Source organism: Fundulus heteroclitus, chromosome 13 (genome assembly GCF_011125445.2).
Source record: "Fundulus heteroclitus isolate FHET01 chromosome 13, MU-UCD_Fhet_4.1, whole genome shotgun sequence".
NCBI classification, from domain to species: domain Eukaryota; kingdom Metazoa; phylum Chordata; class Actinopteri; order Cyprinodontiformes; family Fundulidae; genus Fundulus; species Fundulus heteroclitus.
In genome coordinates this window covers 40,404,806-40,428,924 of record NC_046373.1, presented here as the reverse complement: position 1 = coordinate 40,428,924, position 24,119 = coordinate 40,404,806, and the positions used below count along the sequence as shown (strand labels likewise).

The 24,119-nt window shown below is 39.8% G+C and overlaps 1 protein-coding gene across 5 annotated transcripts in view; it reads left to right on the top strand.

Annotated features, from left to right (window-relative positions):
• cica (capicua transcriptional repressor a) overlaps positions 1–24,119 on the top strand; it is a 69,011-nt gene that overhangs the window by 22,315 nt on the left and 22,577 nt on the right. For 4 of the 5 annotated variants that reach the window (XM_036145785.1, XM_036145789.1, XM_036145786.1 and 1 more), the window contains exons 4-9: positions 10,323–10,454; positions 12,276–12,429; positions 16,260–16,359; positions 18,944–19,129; positions 19,548–19,674; positions 21,402–21,583. In XM_036145785.1, the coding sequence (XP_036001678.1) occupies positions 10,323–10,454; positions 12,276–12,429; positions 16,260–16,359; positions 18,944–19,129; positions 19,548–19,674; positions 21,402–21,583 (881 nt within the window). The remainder of the gene's footprint in view (positions 1–10,322; positions 10,455–12,275; positions 12,430–16,259; positions 16,360–18,943; positions 19,130–19,547; positions 19,675–21,401; positions 21,584–24,119) is intronic. The other variant, XM_036145788.1, reaches the window with a different exon arrangement.

Here is a 24,119-nt window from a genome sequence, read left to right as displayed (position 1 = left end):
GCCCTTGTTGAATCATAAATGAACAGTTAGGATGGTTCGGACATCTGATCAGGATGCCACCTGGGTGCCTCCTTTTGGGTGCGGGGGTTGTGCACATCCCAATAGGGGGACACCCTTACTGCAAAAAGGGAACTAAAAGTACATAAAATCTTCTTGAAATTAGCGCATTTTCTTTGATTTCAGCAAATAAATGAGACTACTTGCCAATGGAATGAGCATTTTTACCCCTAAAATAAGATAATTAGACATCCTGCACCTGAAATAAGATGATGGAGATGAATTGTTCCTATTTTAAGTGCAAAAATCTTATTCCATTGGCAGGTAGTGTTATTTATTTGCTCAAATCAAGGAAAAATACATTCATTTCAAGAAAATTTTACTTACTTTTAGTTCTCATTTTGCAGTGCAGAACCTTCTGGAGGGACTCTAACTTATATGTCTCGTGGGGCTTGGGAACGCCTTGGGATCCCCCAGAATCCCCTGCAACCTTTTGCCCCTGCGACCAGATCTCCGATAAGCCGAGGATGACGGATGGAATAACTTAATTATTTGAAAAGCTCTGTTCAGTTTCACAAGCCACACCCAAGCCTGACTACTACGACTGATTACTAGCCTGAAGTATTAGGAACCCGTCTAACAACATGACGAATAAACACATCATCAGTCGGTAGCTACGTCTACACGGACAAAAGTTATGGGCGACACAACAAAAACAAAAACGAAAGACGTCTTACATTTACTAAAAACATGTTGACGATCCCCCAAGAATAAGAAAAAAGAGTTTTACTTTCTTGGAAGGTGTTACCAACACGGTGGTGGTCGAGTAATGGTCTGGGGTTGCTTTGCTTCCTGAGGACCTGATTGATTAGTTGTAGTCGATGGAGCTGTGAGTTCTGTACTTTAGTCGGACCCGTTTATCCTCAAACAGCCTCCAGTGGGTCTGATTTAAAACAATTCTGCAAAGAAGAGTGGGCCAACATTCCTCCACAAAGATAAAACACTCACACTGCAAAAACGGAACTAGAAATAAGTAAAATATTCTTTAAAATGAATGCATTTGTCCTTGATTTGAGCAGGTAAATAAGGTGATTTGCCAATGGAATAAGATGTTTGCACTTAAAATAGGAACAACTCATCTCCAACTCATCTCCATCATCTTATTTCAAGTGCAGGATGTCTAAATATCTTATTTTAGGGGTCAAAATACTGATTCCATTGGCAAATAATCTTATTTACCTGCTCAAATCAAGGATAAATACACTAACTTTAAGAACATTTTACTTATTTTTAGATCCGTTTTTGCAGTGCACTGGCAGTTTAGGAACTGTGTTTTGTATTTAATTATGTTGTTCTGTCTGACATTAATTTGTGTTTTATGCTTAATGAGCTAAAATATTTAAGTGTGATGAAAAAAACAGAAAATTTTCACCCCACTATAACCCGGGTTGCACCTGGCTTGCAGCTCTGGAGCTTATTTGCTTTTAAGATCATCAGACTCTTTGTTGTAAAAGTGATATTATATACATATTATGAAAATTTCTCTGTGTTGTTAAAGGAACATTTCCTTATAAAAGATCCAACAGCATGCTAATGTTAGGAAAGTTGCTGCTATTTATTGTTATTACTATCCCTGCCTTATGTTTATATTTGTTAGGCTGTCAGCAGGAGCTTTTACAAGTTTTGAATATATTTTTTATTGGTTTTCTTTCTGAGTCAAGCCTCTGACATTTGGATAATTTCCTCCAGTGTTCATTTGCAAAGATGGGTGATCTGTAATTTTGTTAAACAGCTCCCTACTTTCGTTGAATGATATCTAAACTAAATAAAAGTTAACAGTTTCAACTGTAAAAGAGTTTTTTAACACCATTTTGGTTTAAAGTTTTAGATTTGACCTTTCTGACAAGCAATAAAAAGATGATTCAGAGTGGTGAACACCCTAAGAGCTGACAGATACTGAGAACTGGAGTCTTTTTGACTGAAGGGTGAAAGTAAACACACAGTGGAACTGAAAGTGAGCTGCCAGCTGGATTTCTGAGAGTTAAAACTGAGCGAGTCATGTTTTGTTTGCAACACTTTGCCGTCAGTTTCACAACCTCCGTGTCAAACGGGATGCATTCCAGTTTTTAACAATCGGGGCCCATTAGCTTGACTGAAAATACAGTTTGGGACAGAAAGGTATAACTATTCAAACCTTTTAGCCTTGAAAGTCAGATGTTGGTATTTAAGGCTGGTAAATACGCCCCAAAAACAAAGAAATATGTTTTTTTTCTTTATGGAGGTGGCATTTTTTTAGGGCCAGGACATTTCATGTTTCATAAAAACTCAAGTGCAGAACTCCCGGGAAGTCCTCTTAGGTCAGTCTAGTTGAGATGGCCCTGGTTGCAGAACTGATAGGTAGACGTCAACATCATATAGTTAGACGCCCCATGGACTGACGCTGCCTACTCAAGCTGTCGTTTCAGCGCGTCCGCCATCTTGGATGGGTCTCTCACGCACCCCCCAGTGCATTTATTTGCACTGAGGAAGGTGTTTGCCCAACTAAAATAAATCATAACTCCCTAAATTTTTACCCGATTGTCACACAGTTTGGTATGTATGATACAGGATGCTGTTACACATGGAAAAAAACATGTTTTAATGCTGAGATACGTTGTTTAAACGGCGTATCTCATAAATGTATGCTCTTTAGCATACAGACATATGGCATATTAATGTATAGATACGTGCTTTCATGCTGAAATACTTTGTGTTTTGCTCTCAAGCAAAGAGACATGTGATCTTACATATTAATATGCATATAAATTAATACATTTTATATTTTGATAAAGAAACAAGTTGGATTGTTCATTTAAATGTATTTCACTCTCACATGTACAATCCTTGGGCTTCTCTACACACCAACAATAATTGCTTCATATTTTTGTGTACTGTGCATGCGCATTTTTATTTAAAGTCCTGAAAAAGTGTTCTTTAAAATTTCCAGGTCATTCCAGCATCTTGCACTAACCTGCTTGCAAAAAAAAACAAACTTGCATGTATTGGTACTCTTTAACTCCAGGGTACTTAATTTGACAAAGTGATTCAGCTTTAGTTTGTGAAATACAGCGATTAATAAAAATTAATAAGCATAAGATTATGGTCCATCTGTTGGTTTCTGCAACGTTCTTACCAAGTAAAAACTCATCTTCAGAACCAATCTCAGCCCTAATCTGCACGGCATGATCTACTTTCAGTAGTTATCCCCGGTTATTGCAGCCATAAACTGCAGAAAATACGGGCAAAAATGCTCCCTCTGTGTTTACTCCCATTGGGTCCTATGTCAGCCTTCATTAGGAGAGACCCATCCAAGATGGCGGCAACGCAGGATGCGCTCCAGCACGTAATGAGGCGTCTACGTATATAATGCCTATGGAGTTAGATATTCACTTTGGTTCTGTTCCAGCGGCTGGAGACCACTGGAGGCACCAGCTTACCAACAACGCTGTGTATATATTAAAAAATATATATTTTAATTTCACTTGTTTTAAATATACATACAAAACTACAACATGTTAAAACATACTATAATCATCATAATTCAACTAACCAGTTAACTAAAGAATACAACTTGAAACAACAAAAGTAAACAATTTTTGGATAATTGAGTTGGGGTTCAGGTCTCTTCTCATTTGTCTCAACAAAAAATTAATTCTGTTGTTTCAAAATTACTTTAGAAATGTTTGAGGGATTTAGGCAATATTCTTTTTGAACATCTGAAGAGAATTCTTTTTACAAAATTAGATTTTTAAACCTTTATTTAACCAGATTTATTTAAGAGTCATTGAGATCAAGACCCCTTTTTTAACATTTGGGACCTGGCCTAGAAAGGCAGCAGCACAAGCCATGGTGCACAAGACAGACAATAATAAAAACTACCACTAAAATATATAAACACGTGAACAGTTTGAAGCATTTCAGTTGTTTATTTCTTAAGAAAGAGCAAAGGGCTTTCTGGGAAACCAGTTCTGACGGTTTCAGGTCAGATTGGAAGGCATTCAGAGCAGAGGAAGCAGAAAAACTTAACGCCTTGTATCCCGTTTCAGTTCAAACACGAGGATGAGGCATTAATGTCTCTCAGCTTTCAGAAGAAAAGTACAAAAACAAGTAGCAACTAAGCCTGTAAGAGTCTTGTAAACCAGGGTCATCCAGTGTCAATGTCGCGTTACATTCACGGAAGGCCTTGCAGCCTTAGTATCCAGTTTACAGCGTGGCGGCTACAAGCAGTGACACAGCACAGAGCATATTGGCCCAAGAACGTTGAGCACACAACATTTCCGTAATCAAACTACAGCAAGAAAAGTGGCTTTTATAAGAAACTTTCAAGCACAGCTGTTTCTGTGATGGAAACAGAGATTTGTCCTTAATGTGTAGACCAAATGTTTTAATATGAACTTTAAAAGAAAGCTCTGCGTCAATATTTAAACCCAGGTACTGTTGACTACCTTGAGAGTTTTACCTAGGTCAGTTTTAATTAAGCTAATGTAAATTGCTTTTACATGCGTAGTAACAGCTAAATGATTATGCTAAATTATGGCACAGACTTGGCAGAGTTTCATGCCTGATGCAACCGGGATTCAAACCTTTGTCTCCCATATCAGAGACTTAGCCTGCTTCATAGAGACTTTTCCCAACTGTGATGGCTTTTCTTTAGTAAAACACATTGGACATGTTAGCAGGTTTTAGCTGTTAGCTAGTGCTAACAGTTTCGTGTTCTGTGAAATGGGTCTTAGAAAAAAATCTTGTGTAAAGTTTTTTTTTCAGGAAATACTTTTACTAATCTCTGTTCAATTAAACATTAGAACCATATCTTGGTATTTTCCTGGTGTGCTTTAGTAAAAAAAAATACTTCAACGATACTTTTCAGCGGGTGTTAGCTTTTGGAAGGCGTTAGCTACTGGTTTTGAACATGACAAAGGCAAAAAATGTATAAAATTTTTCTGGAGATTCGTATTTCTTTTATTTTCATGTTTACAGACATACTATAAACAGCAAAATATTGTCCCAGTATGATGTGTGTAATGTATACTATATGGAGATGTTAGTTGGTGTTAGCTGTTTGCAGTTGCTAGCTGTTTTTTGACTAAGCTAAACTGGGCTTTAGACAAATCTTGTTTGAACATTTAAAGTAATTAAATTCATATTTACTTCTCTGCAAAAACAGACAAAATTTTACTCAGCTGGAGAATTCAATTAAATTTAAAATGTGGTTCATACTTAGGGATAGAAAACACTTCAGGGTGGGTGGAGTTAGCCAAAACCGTTTTTTATTTTGTTATTTCATCAGTATGGAAAGGGCAAAAGATAAAATCATTTTGGAAAGTTTGTTTTACGCTTTTCATACCAGTTATTGCACAGAGCTACCGATTCTCTGACATCTGAAATAGAAAATACTTTTGAGATGTTGGCTAGCTGATGTTAGCAGAAATTACCCGTTTTCTAGTTTTAGCTTTATTATGTTCAACCAAAGAACTGAATTTAAGGATGATTATATTTTATATTTTCTTCTCATATTTTTGAACACAGTTAAAAATTTCTTCTGAAGTATTAACAGGTCTTAGCACTTAGCAGGTGCTAATGTGTTGGTTTATTTGACGTGTGAAAATTGTTTAAGACCAAAGTCTTTTGGATGATATTAGATTAGTATCTTCTTTCTTGTTAACGGCAGAAGATTTTCTGAGTGTAATGGGGTCTCACAAGTTGAAGCACTTTGGTGTTGCCCCGGGGTTAAGCGCATGAGAGGCAAGGCATTTGAAGATAATTAGCTTTGCTGCAGTGCATTAATAATTGCACATAAGGCTTCCAAGTAATCTCCAGTAACTATTTTTGTGTTTATATCATACATCTAATGCATGAAACTACAATATTAATAGACAAGTGGTAAACAGCATACAGGCAGGGAGAGCATCAAGCACTAATCTATATTAAGCTCAGCCATTCGATGCAGTGTACTCTCTGGAGAACTACCAGCTCTGCTCACACTTGGGCTCATTTTCTGTGTAGTGTAGTGGGTGGAAGCAGTAAAAAGTGTTGATTTTGCACTTCCATTGGGTCACATTTCTTCTCTCTTACATCTTCAGGGTAAATAGGATATAGCTCAGTGTTTTATGCGTACCATAAATAACATTAAAGTCCTGTTGTGCTACTCATTGATTTGAGCCCAAGTACTGTAATCAGCTACATTCAGTTGGAAACAGTCTAGAACTGGGGTTCCCAGATTTTTCAACCTGTGACCCTCAAAATAACGGTGCCAGAGACTGGCGACGCCCATTTGGGCGTAATTTTAGGTGTAGTCTTCCCCTGTGTTAAAATAAGGCATGTTGAGCATCTTGTAAAGTTTTGTATACGACTTTATTACAATATATTGTAATATTTACAACTTTATTTTCATGATATTTCAACTTTATGGTAATAATATGATTTTATTCTACTAATATTACAAATCTATTTTTGCAATGTTATTCATTCTTGTACACCTAATATTATGACTTTACTCTCATAATTTCCACACAAAAAAGAAATTTGTGTTAGGGCTATCATAGATTAGAGAAACTAAATTATTGGACATGGAGGAGTAAATTTCCACACAAAAAACTGAGATATTTTGAGGTTCATTTTATACATTTGCGAGAAAAAATGTCAGAAATATTCAAAAGAATATTTTTTATCATTTTCCAAGATTAAAGGCATACATTTACTATATTAAAACTAGGACATTCTCACACCTCATCTTGCGAGCCCCTAGGGGTCCCGACCCCCAGTTTGGGAACCCCCTGGTCTAGACAGAATCTTTGGTGCCTTATTTAGGTGTTAAATCAAATTAAAGATAAAGCTGTATTCACTGTTAAATGGGAGTTTTCCTCTCCACTGTCGCTTCATGCATGCTCAGTATGAGGGATTGCTGCAAAGCCATCAACAATGCAGACGACTGTCCACTGTGGCTCTACGCTCTTTCAGGAGGAGTGAATGCTGCTTGGAGAGACTTGATGCAACCTGCTGGGTTTCCTTAGAGAGGAAACTTTCTCACCAACCTGGAGGATCTGATGGAATTTGATCTTGAGATGACATTTTGTGATTTGGCTCTATATAAATACTGTTAAATTGAATTGAATTCTGTAAGTAAATATGTTAACAATCTATGTTTATTCAGTGCTAATAATTTCCTATTTAAAACTTTTAAATCATATTGTAATAACGTTTTAATGGTTGGCTTAATAACAACCCATCCATTGTCATTTCCTGCCTTTGGGGGACTCCTTGGCAGAGGGGGCTGGTGCAGCGGTCCCTGGGTGAGAAGTAGGGTACACCCTGGCCGGGAAAAACAACCATGCACTCACACTCTTACCTGAATTTAGAGAAAGAAACCTAATAGTCTTGTTTTTTAGACTGTGGGGTACCCGGAGAAAACCCATGAATGTAAAGGGAGAACATACAAGAAAGATCCCCTGGCTGGGATTCAAACCCAAATTCAAATCTCAACTGTGGCACCATGCAGCCCAGCCAAATAATCAGACTAGAAATAATCCTCAAAATTGGATTCTCAAATTCAGTTTGTTAAAATTAACTGTCCTTTGCTCACATTATCATAGAATAATCTCCGAGGCTCATTACTTTTGAAATACCTTTGACCACGCGGTAACAGACTAGCTTGAGCTGGGTTTGCTGTACTTAAAACAGCAGCTTTACTAGTTTTCTGAAATGTCTTAGAAGTCCATTTCAATAAAGATTAAATTATCAATTATTATATTTTATCATTTATTTCAAGAAATTGGCAAAAAAAAAAGCCTTATCAGGCGGTGCAGGAATTGAACTGTTGGGTCATAATCGCATATTTTCAGATTGCTGATTATTTCTAATTATGGGCGGGGCTCGACTGGGTCGTTAATAACAGCCAATCAGAGCAGAATAAGGTTTTTCAAAGGGGTGTTGCCCAAAATAACAAAGAAGGGGAATGTACTTGGTGATTATGTTTTTTTTACTGTGAATAGCATTACTTTCCCCTTGATGTAAAAGCAGACGACAGCAATAAACAGCTGTTTGTGAGTAACAATACCCCTCTACTAATTAAATCATAGCAGGAGATACCAGGAGTCTCTGCCAGGGGAAAAATTATGCTCTGGAGTTGTTGTTGAGAGCTGCACAGTGGATCGGTTGTTAGTAAGAAAGACCTTGGTTCAAATCCCGGCCCGGGGGCTTTCTGCCTGTGCATATTTTGGTTCTCTCTGTGTATTTTGGGTTCCTCCCACAGCCAGAGAACATGACTGTTGGGTTAACAGATACTCTAAATTGCCCTCAGGAGTGAGTGTCTGCGTGTAATTTTGTTTCTGTGTTTCCGAGTGATGGACATGTCTAGGGTTTGCCCTCCCACCTGAACAAACAGCATTGTTACAAGCAGATTTGTGCTTCAGGGTTTTTACAAGAAAAAAAAAAAGAAAAAGCATTTTATTGGCGTTGTGAAAAACCGAGGAATCAGCCAAGAAAAGTTCAGCCAGTGCATGTCCATTTAACTCTAGAACATTACACTCACTGTGTATCTTGGCTGCCGAGGCCTCCAGCTATCTGACTCAAGTTTGTTTGTTTCTGTTACGTAAAAAAAAAAAAAAAGCAACACAGTTTCTACGCTTATCAGATCTTTGAAGTCTGCTGTAAAAAAAAAAAAAAAAAAAAAAAAATCAGGATCAGCTGGGCTGCTGATGTGTCCCGGACCATTAAAGACCGTCTTCTAGTTAACGAGCTGCTGCGGTGGAGCCGTAAATGACCTCAGACACACACGTGTTCACATGAGCCCTGACTCGGTGAAGTTCCCTTGTCAGCAGTGCTACCCCCCCGTTTCCGCCCACTTTAACCAATCCGCTTTATCTGCGTGAAGCATTTCAATAAGCCTCACTTCCTCAGCAGAAGTTCCTCATGCAAACAGACGTGTAAGTTAAAAAAAAACAAAAAAACTACCGGAAAGTTGTAAACAGTGCAAAGGTCCCGATGCAGTCATAATAACCATGTGATATCTGATCATAAAACCCGGCAGAGGGTGTACCCAGCAGCAAACACGTAGCCGTCATTTACATTTGCTGCACCGTATCTGCATCTCCATTTTGAATGAGCTGAAGGTTTTCATTTCAAATACTAAATTAGCAGATTATTAATAGCAACTGGAGATTTTAGGGCTGCAGGATGGAGTTTGCAGGCGGAGGGAAGCTTGTCTGCTAAAATCTATATTATGTGTTGGCATCTCAAGCAGAGCATGTGTGGTTTTCCTTTTATCACAAGTCTTGGTTGTAAAGGGAAAGAAATGTGAAAAATGTAGATTGGTGTCCTGGGAGGCTTTTTTTAGAGATAGCATAATCGTCTTTCAGTTTTAGCAATCTGCATTATTTTAGTTCAGACTTTAAACCAGGGACCAAAATATTAACACTATTTTTTTTTATCTGCTCTACAAAATATGATCATTTTAAATAAATATATTAGTCAAGATTGTTTGTAGGAAATGAATGTGTAAATAATTGTAGATCCAAAATTCAAAAGTTTGCTAATTATTTTGAATAATTTAAGTTGCCTCTTTAACAATAATAGGCTGAACTCTTATTGGTCTAGCAATATAAGAACAGTATTTGGGTCAGTTGTTCTTTGAAAACACTTGCTGCAATAAGCCAATTTTAATAATTGAACACAAAGCAGATTTTAATGCTCCAAAGTCTGCATTTGAGTAATTAAATGTCATTGAATAGAAGTTACTATGAAACCAAAAGTGTGTTTATTGAAAGATGAATACTTTATGTTGTGCTTAACATTTTAAATTGTAGGATTTTAACATTTCTCTAACAATTTTGCCCTAATTAAAATTAAAATGACTAAAAGCTTCCATCTGCATCAGCCACCTGTGCTGGTGGACCAAATCTTTCTTGAAATGCAGTTGGACGGGCCGCCCAGAATCAGCACAGGGGCCACAAACGGCCCCCGGGCCGCATGTTGGACACGCCTGCTCTAAAGCGAAGCAGACATCCGAACCGAGGGAAGTCTAACTGGTTCCCTCATCCTGTCCACTCAGCACATGACCCTGCAACCCTCGTTATGCTGCGGGCCGATATGTATATGTGTCAGGGTTGGACAGAGGAGGTGTCTGAATGCTCTATTCATGGACTCGCTGCTCACGGGGTTTCTGTGAAACCCTGTTTTTCATTGGAACCCGCAGCCAGAGGGCGGAACATTGTCTTTTCCTCTGAAGTCGTGACAAACATAATCACATTTCACCTTGTTTCTTGCTCTTCTGCTCCTCTCTTTTCCCACAGTTTGGACCAACGTGGAGCCTCGGTCAGTGCCAGTGTTCCCTTGGCATTCGCTCGTCCCTTTCCTGGACTCCAGCCAATCAGGAGAAGCCGCCCAGCCCGCCGATGGCCAGCAGCTTGTTAATCAGAGCAAAGGTAGCAACACGACCCGGCAGCTTCTCTTTGGACCAACCGGGGCTCTGACATGCTGTGTGTGGCACAGTGAAACCAGCAGCCGAGTCAGCGTTTCCCCAAATAACGATTCACCTGCAGATCAGCACAGTTCACTCATAAATTATAATTAAAACACTTCTCTTTGATTAACACGATTTTAAGCAAACAGCTTTCAGAGCTAATCTCTAAGCAGGGGTGGGATATTTGACATGGACGACAAGACCCAGGGTAGTCCTCCAAAAGAGGGCAGCATCTCTCAGTTTGGCTCCCAAACTACTTTTCCTTCTACCGTCTGTTTCCATATCTAGCCAATGGGAAGCTGACACCCCCGATGTGCACAGGAAAATATCAGCGTGCACCAGATGTAGGTAATGACTGTGAATTCAGATTCAGAGCTTTTAGCCTGGTGCAAAATTAAAGGGCTGCACTGATTCGTTTCCGGCTCGAAATCTAATATTTAACTGATCAAACCTGAACAGAAGTTCCTTTAAGCAAAGAGATTTTATTTTATTTACCAATCCAGCCAGCCAGCTTAATATTTACATACACCGTAGCAGGGGTGTCCGAACGTTTAATCACGTGGCCCAAAATCTAAAATAATAAACTATATTAAAATAAAAACTATATTGTGATTTTATTTATTTATTTATTTATTTATCTATTTTACCGGCTCCACAAAATATAAACGTGCATTATTTAAAGGTACATAGCCACGTAATACGCTTATAAAAAAAAGACCAAAAACCGTTCGATCACAATAAAATAAGGTTATATACACCAAGCCTCCATATTGATGGGCCTTTTTGAGCCGAAAAATAATTTTCTCCCAGGCGCGATGACCAGATTTAAACAGATGTGGCGCCATCTAGCGACAGTATCGCGGAACTACCATAATGCTGGTTAATTGCTTAATTAATAAAACAATATTAAATAATGCAGGACTGAGCCTGACCCTCAGCAAAGCAGCAGCTCGGCGTGATCAAACACCAGCCGTTATTAATTAAATAAACTGATCTACAGCAACTCTAAGAGCCTCATATCAGAACATTTACTCACATCAGTCAACTCTGCGTCACATCTGAGCTTCGGCAGGTTTAGCTTCAGTGAACACCAACGTTCAGACTGGATACATTTGTGTCCCGATATAAACACCATGAGAAAGTCCAGCCATCACAGCGTTCTGAAAGGAGATGGGATCTTTGTCCCAGAATGTGTGAATGAACCCCAGAAAAGTTAAAGACCGAGTGAAGATGGTGCTGAAGTCATAATCCACATTGGAACGAGCCCCGATATGGACTGAAAGGCCTCTCAGGGAGGAAGAAGCCATCATTTCAGAGGGGACAAAGAGCTCATTTTGGAGGCATATCCTATAGTCTAATGGAACTAAAAATTTTGTTTTTGTTCCATAAGCTTAATTTTTATTTACTTTGACGTACGATGGTGGCAGCATCATGTAGCAGTGGGCTCTTTTACTGCAGGAGGGACCGGTGCGCTTCACAAATTAGACGGCATCAAGACATTACGGCATGCCATGAAGCTAAAGGTTTTGAACAAATGGGTCGATGTTTGAGGCGGTCATTGCAAAAGCTCTGATCGTTGTCCTGTAGCAAAGAGCCGAAAAGGTGCGTGTGAGTGAGGTGGACCTCCTGCACCAGCCGACCCGGTTCCAGCAGTTCTGGCCAGAATTTCACAGCTGGAAACGAAACCGAATACTGAGGAAGTGTAGCAGAATGTTTGCAAGAACCGCCTCTGGCCTTGATTCGTCTTTGAATCGTAACCCCGGTTGTTTTTTTTATTTCCCAGAGCCTCGCTGCGGTGTGGCCCTGGTGAGCGAAGGGCGGGCGGGCCCCCCGGAGCCGGACAGAGGGTCGCCGTCACGCCCTCCCCCGACCAATGACAATCCTTCTGCAGACAGGGGCGGGGCCGACAGCGAGACAGAGAGCGACACAGATGATCCGTGAGTTTTCTCTTTTGTTGTTGTTATTATTATCCAACAGGTGTGTGAAGCGGCTAGAAAAGTTTTATTTAATGCTGAAATCTGAGCGATCTAGCTCTGTGGTTCCACCGCTCAATAGTTCCTTGGTACGAGGCCGTTTTACCGTATTTTTCGGACAATAAGTCGCTCTGGAATATAAGTCGCATCAGTCAAAAATGCATCATAAAGAGGAAAAAAATACATATAAGTTGCACCAGACTAAACGCATCAGTGAAGTTGTAACGCGCCCAGACAACTGAACTGTAAGCTAGCGCTAGCTGCTATTAGCTTCACAGACAGCCCAGTAATAGGGTTCTGTCGTGTCTGTTTCCTTAGAGCTGCAACGCTCTGCTGCATGTTGTCAGTCTTTGTTCTCTATAAGTTAATGTTTCAATACATTTTTAAGTTAAGGTGACCAGATTGCTCTAACAAAAACCGGGATTTTGTTCATCATAATGTCTGTCTGGGGGTTGGTTTGTTTTGCCTGATTGCAACGCCAACGGGGGGCGGGGAAGGAGCGTTCAACTCAGCTCATACGTCTCGTTACTCTAAGCTTTTTTACTCCATCATGATACAATGAATATATATACTATAGACGGTAATGTTTACTCCTTGATTAGTCAAGATGAATTACCATTAAAATATATATAAGTCACAGGATCGGCCAAGCTATGAAAAAAAGTGCGACTTATAGTTCGAACTTATACACTGCAAAAAGGGAACTAAAAGTAAGTGAACATTTTTCTTAAAATTAGTATATTTTTCCTTGATTTGAGCAGCTCAATAAGACCATTTGCCAACAGAATCAGTATTTTTACCCCTAAAATAAGATAATTACATATCCTGCACTTGAAATAATAACAAAAAGACACTGCAAAAAGAGAACTAAAATTAAGTAAAATTTTCTTGAAATGAATGTATTTGCCCTTGATATGAGCAGGTAAATAAGATTATTTGCCAATGGAATGAGTATTTTTACCCCTAAAATAAGATAGTTACATATCCTGCACTTGAAATAAGATGATGGAGATGAATCGTTCCTATTTTAAGTGCAAAAATCTTATTCCATTGGCAAATAGTCTTATTTACCTGCTCTAATCGTAGGAAAATACACTGATTTCAAGAAAATTTCACTTACATTTAGTTCCCTTTTTGCAGTGTAGTCCCTCTGAATTTAGTTTTTAAGCTAAAAACACAACATCTGTGAAGATATTTGCAAGCTTAAACCCAAACAAGACGATTTTCTGAGCGAGCCCCTCGCCGCCTCTCTGCTTGTGACTCATAACGAAGTGGGTAGTAGCTGTGATGAGATGCAGCTCGTCGTGTAGTCGGCGCCGTTAAAGCTCAAGGCCTCAGCGAAGCAGGTGCACAGAGATCCACCCTCGCCAGCAGGACTGAAAAGGAACCGGCGCCTTTGTCTCCGCTGCCTCCGACTGTTTGTTTGTCTGTCTGGCAGGAGTTGTACGCCGCGTACTCGTTGGCTCCTCTCGGGCTGCCTGTCTGCATCTGTCTGGCTTGTTTCTCTTTCACAGTGACTCAGACGTCTGGATGCTGCTGTGGTTATGAATGCTTCAGGGTCGAAGGGCCTTCCGAACAAATGCCCGATCCTCCTACCTGGGTCTCTCTGTTTTTTTTTAAACGACGAGTGTCATTGATGAAAAACAAAGTGGACACATTTATCGACCTCTGGGATTTGTCTCAGACTTACCAGGGTTGCTGTTTTTGTTTAGCCGCTGAGGCAAAAATGACAAATGGAAACGCCTCCGTACGTGAAAACACACTGCAAAAATGGAACTAGAAATAAGTAAAATATTCTTTAAAATGAATGTATTTGTCCCTGATTTGAGCAGGTAAATAAGATGATTTGCCAATGGAATAAGATTTTTGCACTTAAAATAGGAACAATTCATCTTCATCATCTTATTTCAAGTGCAGGATGTCTAATTATCTTATTTTAGGGGTCAAAATACTCATTCCATTGGCAGATAATCTTATTTACCTGCTCAAATCAAGGATAAATACACTAATTTTAAGAACATTTTACTTATTTTTAGATCCGTTTTTGCAGTGCAGTTACACAAAATAAAGATGACATTTAATCCTCAAGCAAACCGGCTCTTGGATTCCTCTCCGTCTTCTATTCACCTTCCTGCTGTCGTTAAGCTTCCTTTGCTTCCTCGTTTTTTTTCCCCACAGAAATATTTTGACAATAATCAAAATAATCGCAGTTAGTGACAGAGTTCAGGCTATAGGAGTTTTAAAATCGCTGCGTGGGACGTGTCCAGGAAACCTGCAGGGGCCAATCTGATCAGAGGTGGGGTCCCCCCAGGTGAACGGGTCAGACGGAGCGCTAAGTTGCGTCGACAGAAAGGAAACTTTGAGAGCAAAAAGAAGAGGTGCTGCACCTGATCTTTAAAGATTGCCTCCACAGTGGATAAGAAGTGCAAAAAAGATTTGGTGCGCCCCGTTTAAGCACGTAAACTGCCTTTATTTCCAGCAGTTTAGGAGCCGCTGTCAAAGAAAGAGGAGGAAAAATCCTTACGTAATCTCACCCAGATCGCACAAAACCATTTTTGCTATTTAACGTTTTTTAGACGCAATAATAATGAGGCTATTGTTATAAAATAAAATAAAAAGGTTGTTTTTGTCAGCAGATGTTTTGCAAAAACTGAAGGAATAACTTTTAATTTATGTCTGAGCTTAATAAGAAAATATTACTCGTACTTTTGGGACTATAAGGCGCATTACATATTATTCCCAAATGTGTAAAATCACTCCGCCCCTCCGTTGGGTGACCCAATGCCCCCGATGTCCGGTTTCAGTTTTCCTTTGGGTTTTATTTACTTTCAGGAGGAGAATGAACGCAGAAGAAAACCATCCAAGTAAATCTGGATTTTAGTTCTTCGTCACAACATCCACATTTTCTGTGAGGATGGTGGAAACCGTGACCTTCCTGAGGGGTTGCTTCCTGCACGTTTTCCTCATACAGTCCAGACGCTCTTATAATAATTTATCACCATATAGTTTCAAATCTTTCACCCAACCAAAAACAAATCGTATAAGACGAAGGCGGCAGCAAAAAAGACAGGCAGCTTTTATGCTCTTCTTTTGTTTCTGAGAAGTTCCTGCTCACTCTGGGTGTTCGACGACCCACCAAGCAGGTTTCTGGAGCGCCACGCAGCAGGATGGCGCCACGCCGCCATCTTTGCATGCAACAAACCCACTCAGATCCCCCCTACGTGCTTCACAGTGGGAGGTAACCACGCTTTAATCTGTCTGAAGATGAATAAAAGCAGAACTATTGAGGCAAAAGATGTGAAACCCTGAAAACCGACTGAGTCTGCAGCGGCTGGTTCTTCTTGATTTAGGGACTTAAAAGGGCTTTCTTTATCCTTCTTATCTCAGATCTACTACAAACCATCTCAGTTCTTAGATAAAAGTTAATACTTTTTAGAATTACGTGTAAAAACCTGACTGTGATACGTTTTAAATGAAATTATCTTCTGCAGTAATCAGTTTTTTGCCCTTTTGAACTGTTTAGGGGAAAAAATGAAAGAAGCTTCAGAAAACGTTGAACCTTAAGGTGTTTTGGGACGATACGTCCTCCCAGTTTTCCTCGACACTCCCCCGTGTTGCTAAAGTTACTCAGATCAGTAACAGGTTGTAAAGTTTTAACTTTCCTTCCTTAAAAAAAAAAAATAAATGACCGTGGACTCTCTAGTTTCCTGAAATCCCCTCCCATGGAGGATTCTCCCCTGGTTTCCAAACCCGGCTGGACTTTCAGTTTCCCTTTGCTGTGTCTGTGGATGCAGGTTTTCCCCCGGCGTGGCCAACGACCCGTCTCCCTCCGCCGGACCCATGAAGAGACGCACGCAGTCGCTCAGCGCCCTGCCCAAAGACGCAGACAGGAAGGTGAGTCGCCTGGGCAGAGCTTCGGTTATCAGACGCAGAGGTGTTAATGTGTCTTTGTCGCATTACTAACCCGGAGTTTGATGCATTTCACTGGTATTCCTGCAGATTGAGCGCACAACCCTGGCCTGTTTATAAGCACTGAACCTCTTCACCTTTCGTCAGCTCGAACATCTGTTAACAGCAATTATCCAGTTTTACCACAGATTCTCAGTCAGATTTAGGTCTGGACTTTGACTAGGCCGTTCCCGTGTTGCTCTGGCTTTATGTTTTGGGTTGTTGTCCTGCTGGAAGGAGAACCTCTGCACCAGCCAGAGTCTTCGTTTCCCACCCTGTGTCGAATTTCATGTGTAGACCAACAAAAACTTTGGTTTGGTCTCATGTGACCAGGAGCATCCTCCTCCAAATGTTTGCTGTGCCTCATACTCTGGTTTCTATCCGAGCCCAGATATGTAGAGAGCACAACTCGATCTGTGAAACTCTGCAGCTCCTCCAGAGCCACCATATTCCTCCTGCTTCTCTGATCAATGCTCTCCTGGTCCAGCCTGTCAGTCCAGGTGGACGTCCATGTCCTGGTAGGTCTGCAGGTGGTCCATCCTCTCTCCAGGTCCACATGATGATCAGAACTCTGGGAGGTTCTGTAGAACCTGACCTGCTGGAAACTGGACCAGAACCTCCTCCCTGACCCGTCTGCTAGGTTCCTCTGTCTCCATGATGCTGGATGTTCTGTGATGTTCTCTAACAGACCTCAAAGGCCTTCAGCTGCATTTATACTGAGATTAAATTACACACAGCTGGACCCTCTTTACTAATTAGGGTTAATTGGATGCACTGGATTATATTCAGGAGTAAAACGCTAAATACTAACGCGCAGTCATCAGGATCCATTCCAACTTTCTCCATCAAACTTATATCAAAGAAATGCAATAAATATAAACTTGACATATCTAGTCTGTGCTTTAGATTCCTGCTTTGTACTAAAAAAAAACATTCTGCAACGATTTTTGCATTTCTTTTAAACATTTTGTGGTACTTTGTTGGCAAATATCAGATAGAAGGGCGGTGACAAATCTAGCTGGGCAGGTTGTTACTCCTGCTGCACGTCAGCTGTTTGTGTGGCTGTGTTTTTGGGATCTGCTCATCTGAGAACCTAAGTGCCGTTTGTGTGCTACACCTGCTGTTTGTTCCTGGAGAACCTTTGCAGTGAACGGCTTCTGCTGGTTTCTGACCAGGCTTCTTGTTCCACCTCCGTTTTTGAAAGGCAGCTCTGCATTATTTCATTTTATGAGCGCATGCCTGAGGACTACAGCAATAAAAAAAAAAAAATATATATATATATATATATATATATATATATATATATATATATATATATTTTTATAACTGTCTTGTACTTGTACAGCGCTTTATTAAGTCTGACGACCCCAAAGCGCTTTACACTACAGTCATTCACACATAATTTAACTGCTATAAATTGAACTCTGAAACATGTACATGTTTGTCAGTTCTTCCTTAGCAGAACCCCTAAAGCTCATTAAAAAAATCAAAATTTTTTGTTTTTTTTCATGCAATCAGGCCAAATCAGTTGTATCGAAACTAAGTAATTAAACAGAAGTTATTTTTGTAATTTAATTCCTTTAGTAAGCCATGTAACTTGTTATAATCTCTGGTTTTTGGACAGGGGTAATACTGGTGTAGCCTCAGTGTTTTGTTGCTCACAGAGGTCCAATGAACGCACAGATACATGAAAAATCAGGGGGGACATGGGGGGGGGGGGCATATTAGGGAAATTTAAATTCAATATACTTCCATTGTCCCTGTTGAGAAACTTGTTTTTGGGTATGTGAAGCTGCACTTAAAGGAGAAACAGTGGAAATGGTGCAATTCAACGATGAAATATGAACAGTAAAAGGCGGTTTGACATAAAACTATAAAGAAATTCAAATATATATAAATGCACTGCTAAAACATATTAAAGCAACAGTTTGAAAACATGTCTGACCTTAATTGGAAGAAAAGAAACTCACTGATTGGTTGAAAAGAATCGTCGTTAAGTTACCAACCAAATGGTCTCTGAGTCTGAGGTGTCAAGGTTGGGGGTTCGAACCCCAGACAGCTGCGTTGAGGCCTGATGGCCTCTGCATGTGGATCCCCTGCTCTGCCACTACGACCCAACTTCTAGGATCACCCTTGTCATTAGATCCTCACATTATTATTCATTTATCAGGGAACTTTATAAACATTTGTGCATAATTAAGAAAAAAATTAAATAGCAAAAACGAAATCTGACCCCCAACTTCCCTTTCCAGGCTGAGTTTTTAGAGATGAACGCCTGTATTTCCCTTAAAAAGCTCTTCTGTTGACAAATAAGGCGACTCACAGCGTAATTTGATCTAATATTAACACCTTTAAGAGATTTCATAGAAGACGAAATGCTGCAGTGCTGTTTCCACCTCACAGTTTTCTGCTGCTAAAGATAAAATCTGGATGAATTACACCGCAGCTTTCTTATGCAAGGCACCGTGAATAGAAAGCATGTCTGTACTACAGCTTAACAAACATTTTTTTTTTGCTCCTGAAATCCAAGCAGAGAGAGAAGGACCACATCCGGCGTCCCATGAACGCCTTCATGATCTTCAGCAAACGCCACCGAGCTCTGGTGCACCAGCGGCATCCCAACCAGGACAACCGGACCGTCAGCAAGATCCTGGGCGAGTGGTGGTACGCTCTGGGGCCCAACGAGAAGCAGAAGTACCACGACCTGGCCTTTCAGGTTACCATCAAAGCCCTAACTGTGTTTTCAGTAAAAAAAAAAATAGTTTTTCTACTTCTAAGCAGTTATAGTTGTCTCCATCAGTAGATTTAAACACTTTTTAAGTCATTTTTTAGACTTTGGGTCCTTTTTTTTTTTGCTCCCTCTCGGTTCAATAACCGATTTTTTGCTGAGAAATGTTCATATTATTGCATCAAAGACAAAATTTGTTCCTTTTTTTTTTTACCGGACAATGAAAAACAGCAAAGAGACAGTTTGACAGGCAGATAATTCAGATTTTTAGCAGCAACACTGTTAATATAAACACAAAAAACTGCAAAGTCCAGGAAGACATGTAAAGAAATTAGTTGTTTTTGGATGCTTTTCCGAGGAGTTTCTGTTCGGCAGGGCCGTTAATCTCCTTCTCCTCCTGCTGCAGGTGAAAGAGGCCCACTTCAAAGCCCACCCTGACTGGAAGTGGTGCAACAAGGACCGCAGGAAGTCTCTGTCTGAGGGCCGCGGGACCCCGAAGGAACTGCGGGAGAGGAGCATGTCTGAGAGCATAGGTGGGTAAAGGTAGACGCCAACAATCCAAGGAATATGCACAGGTGTTGTGCTGGAGATTCTTTAAAAAAACATGCCTAAATGTGCAGCTGCACACTGCAAAAAGGAAAGGTAAAAAAAGTAGGAACGGTAAAAGTAGGTAAAAATGTCTTGAAATTAGTGTATTTGTCATTGTTTTGAGCAGCAAGTTTAAATGATCTGCCAATGGAATAAGATTTTTAAGCTTAAAATAGGAACAGCTCATTTCTGTCATCTTATTTTAAATACAGTATATCTAATTATCTTATTTCAGGGGTAGAAATACTTAGTCCATTGGCAGATAATCTTATTTAGCAGCTCAAATCAACGACAAATGCACTAATTTCAAGAAAAAAATTACTTAGTTTTAGTTCCCTTTTGCAGTGCAATGTTTGTAACACCATTCCTTATATGAGAAAGTTAATGTTCATATACGTGATAAATAATGTTTTTTTTACACACAGAAAATGATTATTTTCTCTATAATTAAAGAATATTTGGGGTCACAACATTTTATTTCTCACCTGCCTGCGTAGATAAACATCAGCGAAGAATCTCCTAGAGCTACAATCTGATTATTTAATCCAAATACATTTAAATTCGATTGTGAAATATTGTGTACATAAACAAAGCTACTGACAGCAGCATCCACTCCTCCTGAAAGAGCGTAGAGCCACAGTGGACAGTCGTCTGCATTGTTGATGGCTTTGCAGCAATCCCTCATACTGAGCATACATGAGGCGACAGTGGAGAGGAAAACTCCAACAGAACCAGAACTGTGTCTAAAATTTGACCAATTACCCGCAGTTGAGAACTTTTATTCACACCTAGAAGGACCCTGGTGGGGGAGGAGGTGGAAAAGAAGAAGCACATTTCTGTTTTTTATAATGCACCAAGACATCAGAGGTGTGGAAGAATGACATAAAACAGGGTGAGGGGGAAATGCCACGTTTAAAAGCTCAGAAACAATTAATTAGCACCAGACTGAGGCTGTTACAACACACGTGGCTGATGAGGAAGATACTGGAGTAAAGGTGCCATGTGATGCAAAACGCTGTGAACCGGGCATCTACCCAGAGAACGTGGCCTCTTCAGCGCTGATTGACCGACCTATATGGTCAGAAAAAAGGCAGAGAAGACATTTATTAGATTGTTGGACTTGCAACATTTGCATACACTGCAAAAAGGGAACTAAAAGCAGGTAAAATCCTCTTGAAATTAGTGTATTTTTCTTTGATTTGAGCTGGTAAATCAGATTATTTGCCAATGGAATAAGATTTTTGTACTTAAAATGAAAACAATTCATCTCTATCATCTTATTTCAAGTGCAGTTTAGCTAATTATCTTATTTTAGGGTTAGAAATTCTCATTCCATTGGCAAATAATCTTATTTAGCTGCTCAAATCAAGGAAAAGGTTACAAATTTTAAGAAGATTTTATGTACTTTTAGTTCCCTTTTTGCAGTGTAAATAATCAGGCTGGAGCAGCTGCAGTCTTCATCAGCATATTAATTCATCTGCCGTGTGGACAGTTGGTTTACTTTGGTACCAAATTACGTTTTAAATACATTTTTGCTTTTAAATTCTCGCCATGCAAATGACAAAGCGGCGCCTGCTCTCCTGTTTCCAGCAGTACAGAGAAATATAATCCCCTGTTTCTGTGAAGGTTTATCGATCTGGTCCCTGACGAGTCTTTCCTCTCTTCCCCTCAGACATGCTGTCGGAGTCCCAGGTGCTGGAAGGAAAGGGAGGCGTGCCGGGGGGGCCGGGCTGGCCTGGGGGATCGGAGCGTCGAGGGGGGCCTCTGGGGGCCCAGCAGCCCCGTCCCCGGGCCTTTTCCCAGAGTGCCGTGCACACCCTGGAGCAGAGGGAGAGGCAGCGGGAGCTGGAGAAGGTATGCGGTCGTTAGTCTGCGCCTCCGAGGCTGAAGACCCGAGGGACGACGAAGAAAACAAGAACATTCTGGAACAAACAGAAATGTGTCGATGTCGATGCATCAAAATGCTTCATTCAGTGTGTTTAACTAGATTCACACTGGGGAAAAAAACTTCTAAAGAGCACAGAGGCCATTCTTTTAAACCTTCACACCTTTATTCTGTCCCAACAGCCAGAATATCCTTTAAACACTGCAAAAATGGATCTAAAAATAAGTAAAATGTTCTTAACGATAGTGTATTTATCCTTAATTTGAGTAGGTAAATAAGATTACCTGCCAATGAAATGAGTATTTTGACCCCTAAAATAAGATAATTAGACATCCTGCACTTGAAATAAGATGATGGGGATGAATTGTTCCTATTTTAAGTGCAAAAATCTTATTCCATTGGCAAATAGTGTTATTTACCTGCTCAAATCAAGAACAAATACACTAATTTTAAGAACATTTTACTTATTTGTAGTTCTGTTTTTGCAGTGAACCTCTAAATGTGGCGTTGAGTGATACCTCCCTGGGCGTTTTGAAGATTGTTCAGTGTTCAATAAAATTAAATAAATTTCAGATTATTTATACAGCTACGATTCACAACACATGTCGTCTCAAGGCTGTTTCCAAAGTCAGCTCAATCAAATCATCCAGACAAGTTGGTTAAAATGTTTTCTCTCTTAGGTTGCATCCAGTGACTAGCTACGTTTACACGGACGAAATTAATCGGAATAAATGGCTGATTGGAATAAAAAAATCATCATGTAAGGCAAGGCAAGGCAAATTTATTTGTATAGCACATTTTAGTACAGAGACAATGCAAAGTGCTTTACATGATTAAAATATAGAAAAATAAAACAGAATAAAAGCAAGTAAGAATAAAATGTAGAAACAAAATCGAACATGGGAGAATAGAAACTAAAATTAAAAACAGTTGGACTACAGTGCATGTAAATACGGCAGTCAGAATATTGTGATCAGATTAGGGAATTAAATTGTAATCCAAATGAGAGCGGTGGTTTATGACGATTAATAATCTGATCAACTTGAATATAAACGCTTATCAGGCTCAAATTATTCCTAATGTGGCAAACTGACCGCAGTGCTCATGAGCGCCTGACGTAAACGTGACGCATTTCTGAGTTATTGAGTGATTTGTTTTGTTTAGTTTAGGATTATTTTTTATGAGTTAAGGGTGTTTTTTTTGTTGTTGTTGTTTTTGTATTTTATTGTCTTTTTCACACTGTAAGTCGTACTAGTCACCATGTTGATTCTAGATTCCTTTTTGTAGTTTCTTGTCCTAAATAATGTCGTAGTTGTAGGTATCCTGATTCATGAGGTTGTGTGTCTCCTTTAGTTTTTTAAAAACTACGCACTGCTTGTTTATTTAAAACCTCCCAATGCATATTGGGCACCATTTTCCCCACAATTTAAATCTACTATCTAATATATTAGGTGGAAAGTCTGTATCATATGCAATCCACCTCATAAATCTACAACGACCTGTGAAATTATATTTCCTTATAATGTTTATGAGCTAACACATTCTCTGCAAATGGTGACTAAAAATAAAATAAAAAAGCAGCCAAAGACCACCAGAAAGCCTAAAGAACCACTGACCAAAACCACCTTTAAATATTACAACACAGTCTGGCTGCTTGGACCAGAAATATACAGAAATATGGTTGATATTTTATGATTTTTTTTTTTGCACAGTATTGAAGATGAATGAAATAGCAGTGGGAAAAAAAAAAACACAGCTTACAACCGGTGCATTAAAAGCATGGACTATTTCTGTATCCGCTTGTTGTTCAAACCACAGAGCTGTTTGATTTGAGCTCCACAAGTAAAATGAAAAAGGAGATGAAATGGACTCTCCCCGGGTCCCTGAAAGTGCTGTGGGAGGAGGGGGGGGGGGGGGGTTGCAGGCTGCAGCTTCAAAAGCTTTCGCCTCCGCTGCTCTCAGACGGCCGTGTTGCTGCAACGCTGCGAGTGGCAGGGGAGTGCCGTCTGCATGCCGGCTCGCCTCCTTCAGGACGCTCGGTTAGCGCTCGCGGCGCGCCGACGGTGCCTTTCAGAGCCAACCGAGTTGTCTTGTTGTGTTTGTCAGCAAAAGTGCAAAAACTACTACGTGGGACGTTATGAAACTTTCCTGCTCATTTTGTAACTGGTATAAAAAAAAGGTGTGAATATAAGACGCCCATCTTGGCATTTCTGCTAAGCCTTCGTTTCCATTTCAGCGTTGAGTCTCAGATCTTATTACCAGCTTTTAATCTGAAACTGAGTCTCTTATACAGTTGAAAGCAGAAGCTTTCGTGCCTTGAACAGAATCACACTGAGCCCTTTTTTTTTTCTCACTTCCTGACATGAAATCAGGCAACTTTTCCTGTTTTAGGTCTTTTTTTTCCTAGTTATAACTTTTACACTGCAAAAACTGAACTAAAAATAAGTAAAATTTTCTGAAAATGAGTGTATCTGTCCTTGATTTGAGCATGTAAATAAGATGATC